The 10928-nt window shown below is 39.9% G+C and overlaps 1 protein-coding gene across 1 annotated transcript in view; it reads left to right on the top strand.

The window, feature by feature from the left end:
- The window catches only part of rcn1 (reticulocalbin 1, EF-hand calcium binding domain), a 20200-nt gene extending 18807 nt beyond the window's left edge, over positions 1-1393 (top strand). Inside the window, exon 6 of the mRNA XM_053634669.1 lies at positions 714-1393. Within this exon, the coding sequence (XP_053490644.1) occupies positions 714-821 (108 nt within the window). The 3' untranslated portion in view covers positions 822-1393. The remainder of the gene's footprint in view (positions 1-713) is intronic.
- The last annotated feature ends 9535 nt before the right edge of the window (positions 1394-10928 follow it).

Here is a 10928-nt window from a genome sequence, read left to right as displayed (position 1 = left end):
GACACCTGGGAGCCAGAAATCTTTCTGATTGAGAGGGGGTCAAATACTTACTTCCCTCATTAAAATGCAAATCAATTTATAACATTTTTGACATGCGTTTTTCTGGATTTTCTTGTTGTTATTCTGTCTCTCACTGTTCAAATAAATCTACCATTAAAATTATAGACTGATCATTTCTTTGTCAGTGGGCAAACGTACAAAATCAGCAGGGGATCAAATACTTTTTTCCCTAACTGTGTATATATATGTATGTATGTATGTATGTATGTATATGTGTATATATATATATATATATATATATATATATATATATATATATATATATATCACACACACACACGTGTGTGTATATATGTATGTATGTGTATATCTACCTATATATATATATATATATGTGTGTGTGTGTGTATATATATATATATATATATATATATATATATATATATATATATATATATATATATATAATGTGTGTGTGTGTGTATATATGTGGGTGTGGGTGTGTGTGTGTGTATATGTGTGTGTGTGTGTATATATATATATATATATATATATATATATATATATATATATATATAATATATATATATATATAATGTGTGTGTGTGTGTGTGTGTGTGTATATAGATAGATAGATATGACAGGGTGTCAAAGTATCACTTGTGTGGTATAGATTGGTGTAAAATAAATGACTCTGCATATTTATTGTGCAGGATCAGATGCTGACAAAAGAGGAGATTCTGCAGAACTGGAACATGTTTGTAGGAAGTCAAGCAACAAACTATGGAGAGGATCTGACCAGAAACCATGATGAGCTCTGAAGACAATATAATCAAGAGCAGTAATCACACTGCATTTCTACATTCACATGCTTAATAATTCTAATAAATTAATAAGTCTTTAATATGTACATGAACTATGATCACACAGTGACACAAGACACATCAGTAATCACTAAAACATGTAGGATGTAAAATCCCAGCACTTTCTCTAGGAGTGAGTGACTGACAGATCTACAGATTTGCATATCTCTAATCTACCTCAGTGTCCTTAGTGGGCATTCATGGTTTTTTTTCTTCTGTTTCTGAGTGAATTAGAGACTTTTTAACTGCAAGTTTTTTGACAGATTAACTTTGTTTAGTCAGATGATTTTAATGATCTGAATTGTCAGTCTGTTCTGTCAAGCATGTTTTGTGTATGTTTATTGTGCTTTAGTGTTACACAGTCAGTTACAAACAGAACATTATAATCTGAGTATTGCTTTTTAATCTTTATTGTGTCTGCTTTTGAGCTTTCATTCTGATCTTATTTTAAAAAGTTTTAACTTTTTACTCAGAACAACTTGTGTTGTGGACTCATTTGCCAGTAAAAAAAAAAAAAAATCGTTGCTGAACAATTAGTGTCACTGCGCTTGATTTTCATAAAAGTCAACCAGGATTATTCTGCACTGCTTATGTGTGAGATCCAAAAGAACCAGTTGACTTGAAACACCATTCTCACTCCTCTTCCTATATAAAGATATATGGTCAGCAATCAGTGATGTCATCCTGGGAGGTGGGAGCAAGGCAGGCTAGGGCAGGCTGGAAACTCTGGGAGGGAGTTCGGACATGCACACAAAATATGGCACAGCACACAAAAAAAACCCTTCCCATCTCAAAGATAGCAATAGGTTGTAACACTAGGTATTGTTTCTCCTGTTTTCTTTTATTTTCCACAGTTTCTTTCCTGCCATGGTCAAAAATAATCTGCTCTCATGGATATCAAACAATTGCAAACACAACAGGTTTTTTTTTTTTAATTATTAAATATAGGTGTGCAACAATTATTGCCACATTTTAGTCAATACTTTGTGCTACCTCCCTTTGCCAAGATAACAGCTCTGAGTCTTCTCTTATAATGCCTGATGCGGTTGGAGAATACATGGCGAGGGATCTGAGACTGTTCTTCCATACAGAATCTCTCCAGATCCTTCAAATTTTAGGTCCACGCTGGTGGACTCTCCTCTTCAGTTCACCTCACAGGTTTTCTATGGGGTTCAGGTCAGGGGACTGGGATGATCATGGCAGGACCTTGATTTTGTGGTCAGTAAACCATTTTTGTGTTGATTTTGATGTATGTTTTGGATCATTGTCCTGCTGGAAGATCCAACCACGGCCTATTTTAAGCTTTCTGGCAGAGGCAGTCAGGTTTTCATTTAAAAGCTGTTGATATTTACATGATGTCATGTATCCTAACAAAATGTCCAGGTCCTCTGCCAGAAAAACAGCCCCAAAACATTAAAGATCCGCCACCATATTTAATCGTGGGCGTGAGGTACTTTTCCATATGTCTACCTCTCTGTGTGCACCAAAACCACCTCTGGTGTTTATTACCAAAAATCTCTATTTTGGTTTCATCTGACCATAGAACCCGATTCCATTTGAAGTTCCAGTAGTGTCTGGCAAGCTGAAGACGCCTGAGTTTGTTTTTGGATGAGAGTAGAGGCTTTTTTCTTGAAACCTTTCCAAACAACTTGTAGTGATGTAGGTGACTTCGGATTGTAGTTTTGGAGACTTTCTGACCCCAAGACATAACAAACTTCTCCAACTGTGATCCTTGGAGATTTTTTGGCCACTCGAACCATCCTCTTCACAGTGTGTTGAGACGATATAGACAGACGTCCAATTCCAGGTTGACTCATAACATTTCCAGTTGACTGGAACTTCTTAATTATTGCCCTGATGGTGGAAATGGGCATTTTCAATGCTTGTGCTATTTTCTTATAGCCACTTCCCATTTTGTATAACTCAACAACTTTTTGCCGCACATCACAGCTATATTCATTGGTCTTACCCATTGTTATGAATTACTAAGGGAATTTGGCCTGTGCGTTACCTCATTTATACCCCTGTGAAACAGGAAGTCATGGTTGAACAATTTCCTGTTCCTAGTTACCCAGGTGTACTAAAAAAATATCAGTGGGAATATACAGTATCTCACAAAAGTGAGTACACCCCTCACATTTTTGTAAATATTTGATTATATCTTTTCATGTGACAACACTGAAGAAATGACACTTTGCTACAATGTAAAGTAGTGAGTGTACAGCTTGTGTAACAGTGTAAATTTGCTGTCTCCTCAAAATAACTCAACACACAGCCATTAATGTCTAAACCGCTGGCAACAAAAGTGACACACCCCCATAACATGACAGACGCTGGCTTTTGGACCTGACGCTGATAACAGCTTGGATGGTCCTTTTCCTCTTTGGCCCGAAGAACACGACGGCTGTTTTGTTCAAAATCTATTTGAAATGTCGAATCGTCGGACCACAAAACAAGATTCCACTGTGCTACTGTCCATCTCAGATGAGACCGAGCCCAGAGAAGTCGGCAGTGCTTCTGGACAGTGTTGATGTACGGCTTCTGCTTTGCATAGTAAAGCCTTACCTTTCATCTGTGGATGCAGCGGCGAATGGTGTAGACAAACAAAGGTTTAGCAAAGTATTCTTGAGCCCATGTCAGGATCCCCATTACAGACTCATGACGGTTTTTAAAACAATGACGTCTGAGGGATCAGAGATCACATGCATTCAGAAGTGGTTTTTGGTCATGCCCTTTACGCACTGATATTTGACAGGATTCTTACATTCACATTTAGCAGACGCTTTTATCCAAATTAGGAAATACAAGCAAAGCGATATATCATGCGGAGAACAATACAAGTAGTGCTACCACACAAGATTTTTTAATTGAGTTCTAGAAAAGCATATTGCACAAAGTGCCTCACCTGTTTCACATCACCTTATTTAAACTCGTCACAGCGTTATCATAAATTGCTCCTGGCCCATCTTTTTTCAAATGTGTTGCATGTATCAATTTCAAAATAAACATCTTCAAAAAACTATGCAGTTGATTAGATAAAACATCAAATACCTTGTCTTTAAATTCAAGTACATTTGTAAAGTACATTTACGAATCACTCCGCTTTGTTTTTATTAGCATTTTCATACTGTCCCAACTTTTTCAGAATTGTTGTTTGTAATTGGAATAAAAAAATAACTATTGACCATGACAAAAGAGTTGAAAAGGGACATTTTGAGTGATGAAAAGAAGGGTTCAATTTTGGCTTTACTGGCAGAGGGATACAGTGAACGTTGGGTTGCTTCCATCCTTAAAATTTCAAAGGCAGTTCATAAGAACAAGGTCAAGCAGCAGACATTGGGGACAGCAAAGCTGCAGAATGGCAGAGGGCGAGAATGACTCCCCACTGACCGGGATGACCGCCAACTCATTTGAGAATCACTCAACAACCATAGGATGACATCAAGTAACTTACAAAAAGAAGGGCAAATGGCGGCTGGGGTGAAGTGCATGGCGAGGACGGTTTGAAACAGGCTCCTAGGGGCAGGGCTGAAGTCGTGCAAAGCTATAAAAAAGCCCTTTATCAATGAAAAGTATATAAGAGCCAGGTTGAGGTTTGCAAAAGACCATAAGGATTGGACTGTAGAGGACTGGATTAAGGTCATCTTCTTACTCCAAGCTAAAGCTTTGCCCAACACCTGGTCGTCTAATGGTTAGATGGAGACCTGGAGAGGCCTACAAGCCACAGTATCTTGCAACCACAGTGAAATTTGGATCTGTGATGATCTGGGGGTGCTTCAGCCAGGCTAGAATTGGGCAGATTTGTCTTTGAAAGAGCAGAAGGAAGCAAGTTTTCTTCCAGGACAACTTGTACGGGCCTGATGCTGATAACAGCTTGGATGGTCCTTTTCCTCTTTGGCCCGGAGAACAGTCCTTCACAATGTTCCCCAACTCTGAAGATTGGTTTTTCCAGCAGGACAATGCTCCATGCCACACAGCCAGGTCAATCAAGGTGTGGATCGAGGACCACCAGATCACGACCCTGTCATGGCCAGCCCAAGTTCCAAACCTGAACACCATTGAAAACCTGTGGAATATGATCAAGAGGAAGATGCTTGAATTTTTGTGCCAGGAGTGGCATAAAGTCACCCACCATCAGTGTGAAAGACTGGTGGAGAGCATGCCAAGACAAATGAAAGCTGTGATTATAAATCAGGGTTATTTCACCAAATATTAAGTTCTGAACTCTTCTCATGTTAAAACGTTAGTATTGTGTTGTTTAAAAATGAATATTGAATATGAACTTATTTTCTTTGCATTATTCGAGGTCTGACAACATTGCATCTTTTGTTATTTTAACCAGTTGTTTTTTTTTTGTAAATAAATGCTCCAGATGACTATGAATAAAACTAAGTAAATAATTTTATAAAGAATTATACAAATGAAAGATTCATTGTTACCATTTCCCCTTTATCAAATTAATTCATAATTTCTGAAATTCAAAAACATGCTTGCTAAGAATAATCAACTTTTATTTAAATATTAAAAATCTGTTTGTGCCTTATTCTAAAGCAAATATATAAATAATTGAAAAAATTAAATAATTTAAAAAAAAAACAGAGATAAACAACTATAAGAATCTGTATATCAACAATATTTGTTGACAGATTTATAGTTATTGGAAATGTACTTATGAATTAATTTTTTTAAATAATAACAATGGGTTGTCACTAGGGTTAAGTCGCACAGCGTAATTAAAGGCACGGGGTAATGTAAGTTGGAGTAAGTGGTGTTTGAAGTAACAGACGGAGGACACACAGAAGTAGCTCAAAAGGGTGGTATATTGTAGTATTTACACGCCATGTACACACGTGCTATACACCAGTGGTTTTCAAAGTGGGGGCCACCAGGGGGCGCCCGGGGGGGCCACCAGGGGGCGCCCGGGGGGGCCTCGGGAATTTGGTGTGAAAAAAAATTCTCACTCTCAGACAACCACACACAATCAATTGATAATGTAAAGATGTAAGATGTAATTATTAATTTAAAAAGGGGATATATTCAGAATCTGTATTTTTTAAATGTTTTAAAGACATCTTGCAAAAGGGGGGGCCTCGGTCAAATGTTAATGCCATTTGGGGGGGGCCTTGCCCTGGAAAAGTTTGGGAACCCCTGCTATACTCCACACATAATCCGAGGAAACGCCACGGTGGACCAAGGCCAAAACAACAAACAAACACCGCCGTTGAGGGAAACTGGACAGGTACAGTTCAAAAACCAGAAACATAGGACAAATACGGAGCGGACAAACAGCACAATCACACAGGTAGAAAGAGTGAACATCGGTAAAACGAAGCTGCTTGCACGAGCTGCCCTCGCAGTTAAATATTGTCGCCCATTGATGGGGGCGGAGCAGCACACAAAGCTGACGGAGCAGCATCCAAGGCAGGGCAGGAAGGCCCGGACTGGAGTCTGGAATGGCTCGCCCTGCACAGAATTACACACACAAAACATACCCGCGGAATATCGCGGGTTGTAACAGTATTGTGTGTGTTTTAGCTTATTAATAAGTAATAATATCAAACATGACTCAAAACGTTTCGTTTTTTCCTGACAATGGTAAAATGAGTAATATTATAAGACTATAATTTAGCAGCATATTGTATATAACAACTTTCAAGCTGACCAAATGTAAGTTTCAAAACCGCACATTAGGCCTATTTTTTTTCTCAAGCTGGATACTAAGGGACTTGTGTAAACTCTTTACACAAGAACGTTGGTATTCATGAAAATCCCATAAAGACAGAACAATTCTACTGCACATTTACATATGCAATATACTGTCAAAATTAAATTGCTTTTTATTATTATTATTATTATTTTTTAATCACATTTACAGCATTTAGCAAATGCCCTTATCCAGAGTGACTTACAGGTCTCTATCAAAAACATCCTCATGATAGTTCAGCAACTAAGAGTCCCATCGAGAAACCTTTTTGAAAACCAGTCGATTTATTTTGCTGTTTGAGGTAAACATGGCAAAGAAGTCAAAATCCTCGAGCTCTGGAGACATTAAAAGACACTTATGTGTTAAAAATGTAAGCCCGGACGAGCCTGTGGACCGCGGACTCGTTGTGGGTGGTGCGGCGGGAGAAGAAATCCAGCGCCAACTGTCCAACATGTCGGGGATGCTGACGAAGGTTGTTGCTGACTTGGAAGATCTCGCTGTAATACGACGTTCGATTACCGCGATAGAAATAAGTTACAAGAGTGGCGGATCCTGAGAAACGACTCGAGTATCTTGAGTCTTCGGAAAGAGAATTATCCGCGAATCCGCCCGCGACCAACAGAGACTTGGAAAAAATATTTGAAAGATTGGAAGATTTGGAAAATCGAAGCCGAAGGAATAATTTGTGGATTATTGGAGTTCCTGAGCATGAAGAAGGCAGAGATATGGTGAAATTTCTGGACGAGCTTTTCCCGAGTCTGCTCGACATAACAGGCCATAAATTAGAACTCGAGCGGGTCCACAGAGTCCCGGCTCGGAGATCTGGCGAGGGAGACAGGCCGCGACCAATCCTGGCCAGGTTTCTGAGATCATCCGATAAAGATCTCGTGTTGCGCCAGGCGAGGAGCAAAGGAAAGCTCTCTTGGAAGAATCACAATATTTTCCTGTTCCCGGACTTTGCGAACTCGACAAGAGAGAAACGCGATCGGTTCAAGGAATGCAAGAAAGTCTTGCACCAACGTAAGATAACTTTTGCACTGATGTTTCCGGCCAGACTGAGAATAAACACCAAAGACGGCAGCAAAGTATTTACGTGTCCCCAATCAGGCAGTGTCTTTTATTGAATCAATGGGTGAATAATCCACTGGATGTTTCTCTTGTGAGGGGGTCGACTCGCTGTGTGTACTCTGGATTTCGGAGGAAAATGGGCGCCGTTTTTTATTTCTTTTTGCGTTTGCGCCGCCGAACGGATAGAGGTGGATTTGTTTTGCGAAATGTCACTTCCTTAAAGAAACTTTGGCATGGACGGAAGATCACTTTTACAATGAAGTTCCAGCCCAGATTGATAATAGATACTACAGACGACCGCAAAATTATGCGGCCTCCGAGTGAATTGGCTCTGGACCATCAGCGGAACCGGGATGCGGTTTTGTTTCCGTTTGTGCTGGCTCCGCCTAGCGGCGGGGCTTCTTTTGCTGAATAACACTGCTTCAGGACAGTGGCAGGTGTCTCTGCTCGCTCCTTGCGCTTGTGCCTCCTGTTGGCTGAAGTCCGATTTGCGGAGTACTTCCACGGGACTTTGGAATAATGACGTCATTCTTTCCTAACAGCCGGCTCGCTGATTATTCGTTTGTCTGTCCGAGGAAACTGAACGGCTCTATATCGGCTGGAATTTGTTTTGTGAAGGAACACACCTTTGAGGCAGTTCTGTGAATTAGTCTATACATTATTTGTGTTTACTCTGCTTATTGGTTGGGGTGTATTTTATTTTAGAAAATATTTTATGTTATGTAATTTTCCATCACAAATTTGTGAGGCAGAATCGTGCAATCCGATGGCAGAGTTGTCGCGGGGGCTCTCGTAGGCGTACATGGACTCTGAGTTTAGGGGGATTGGCGCCGGTTGGCGCTGTCATGCGCGGGGTTGATGCGCATGTTTTTCTTTTTTCTGATTGTTTTGTTCGGGGGGAAGCTCGGGGTTTTAATGTTGAATTGCGGTCTTCATAATTTTGTTTTTGGCACACAATTAATTTTTTCTGTTATATCAAAATGTCAGATGTTAATATGAGTGTACTATCTCTCTCCACGTGGAATGTGAATGGGTTGGGACACCCCATAAAAAGAAGGAAGGTCATTACTGTTCTTAAACGTAAGAAATATGATATTGTGTTTCTTCAAGAAACGCATCTTTCCCCGCAGGAAGCTGAAAAATTTGGGAAGATATGGGGTGGTCATGTTTTCTTTAGTGCTGGCTCAAGTAAGAGCAGGGGAGTCATTATATTGGAAAAATAAGCATCTACAATTCAAATGTCTCAAACAGTTTAAAAATAAATTAGGGAGAGTAATTATTGTTTTAGCAGAAATTCAGGGGCAAAGTCTTATTTTGGCTAATATTTATGCACCTAATGCTGATGATCAGGGCTTTTTTTATAGATCTTGAAGGGATGTTGCAATCTGCTGGCACCCCACATATTGGGAGGAGACTTTAATCTTTTGATGGACTCAGTCCTTGATCATAGTGTTGCAAAAGTGTGTAAGCCCCCTAGAGCAACAGTGACGCTTCACAGGATGTGTAAAAATCTTGGTCTTGCAGATATTTGGAGACTTTTGAACCCATCTGGTAGGGACTATACATTTTTTTCATCAGTCCATAAGATTTATTCTAGAATAGATTTTTTTTTTGATATCCAAATCACTCATTTCATCTGTTGCTGATTGTTCAATCGGAAACATTCTAGTTTCAGATCACGCCCTGGTGAGTTTAGAGGTGTGGCCACAAACGGAGAAGAAGAAATCATTTAGTTGGCGCTTTAATGTATCCCTTTAACATTTGTCAGAAATCAGGATTTTGTAAAAGACTGAACTTGATGTTTATATGGAGACCAACTGGTCCTCAGTATCCTCTGTGGGCGTGGCATGGGAGGCACTTAAGGCGGTTCTTAGGGGTCGGCTCATACAGTATGCCTCATTCATTAAAAAATCCAAAGCACGAGAACACGTGGAGTTGGAAGGAAATATTAAAAGTGCAGAGGCAGAGCTGAAGCGCCGAATGTCGTCTGATGGTCTCAGAGAATTGACCAGATTGAAATATAGATATAATACTATTTTGTCAAGGAAAGTGGAGTTTTGGTTATTCAGGGCAAGACAGTCATACTTTGAGTCAGGGGACAATGCAGGAAAACTTTTGGCTAGATATATAAAACAGAGGGAGGCCCTTTCTACCATTCCCGCAGTGAAGTCTGTTAGTGGTGAAATTTTTACCTCGGCCATTGATATTAATAACGCTTTTAAAGAATTTTACTTTGATCTCTATAGTTCAATGTCTTCGTCTACTGATGAAGATATTAGAAAATTTGTGGAACCATTAGAACTCCCGAAATTGACGACGGAGCAAAAAAATTCTCTTGATTCTGAGATAACCCTGGAGGAGCTTGGCAAGGTAATTAAGGCCTTGCCTACAGGCAAGTCTCCGGGGCCAGATGGCTTTGCCGCTGAGTTTTCAAATCTTATGCTACAGAATTGGCTCCACTTCTGTTAGATGTTTATACAGAATCATTAAAGAATGGGAAGCTTCCTCCAACCATGACACAAGCCCGGATCAGTCCGATTCTTAAAAAAGACAAAGATCCAAGTGAGTGTAAAAGTTATCGTCCCATTTCCCTGATCCAGTTAGATGTAAAAATCTTGTCGAAAATTCTGGCTAACCGATTAAGCAAAGTTATGACATCTCTTATACATATAGATCAGGTGGGGTTTATCCGGGGCCGTAGCTCTTCTGATAACATTAGACGTCTCATTGATATCATGTGGTCATTAGCGAATGATCAGTCTCCTGTTGCTGCCATCTCACTTGACACCGGAAAGGCGTTTGATATGGTAGAATGGGATTATCTTTTTAAGATTTTGGAAGTGTATGGGTTCGGGAATACTTTCATTGGTTGGATTAAGCTACTTTATAGACACCCAGTAGTGGCAATACAAACAAATGGACTAATTTCAGATTATTTTACTCTAGATAGGGGCACCCGGCAGGGTTTCCCTCTTTCGCCATTATTGTTCTGTCTTGCCCTGGAACCATTAGCAGCCGCGATAAGAAAGGAGAATGATTTTCCAGGGGTGGTGGCGGGAGGTGTGGCGCATAAGCTTTTGCTTTATGCAGATGATATTTTATTATTTGTCTCTGACCCTACTAGATCTATGCCTTGCCTCCACAGAATTATTAATTCCTTTTCCAAATTCTCAGGATACAAAGTCAACTGGTCTAAATCCGAAGCTTTGGCTCTGACAGCGTACTGTCCTGTAACGGCCTTTCAGCCTGGTGCCTTCCAGTGGCCCAAACAGGGCATTAAGTATTTGGGTCTT

The sequence above is a fragment of the Ictalurus furcatus genome, chromosome 10 (genome assembly GCF_023375685.1).
Source record: "Ictalurus furcatus strain D&B chromosome 10, Billie_1.0, whole genome shotgun sequence".
NCBI lineage: Eukaryota > Metazoa > Chordata > Actinopteri > Siluriformes > Ictaluridae > Ictalurus > Ictalurus furcatus.
The sequence above is the reverse complement of the archived record's forward strand: the minus strand, read 5'-3'. Positions and strand labels throughout refer to the sequence as shown.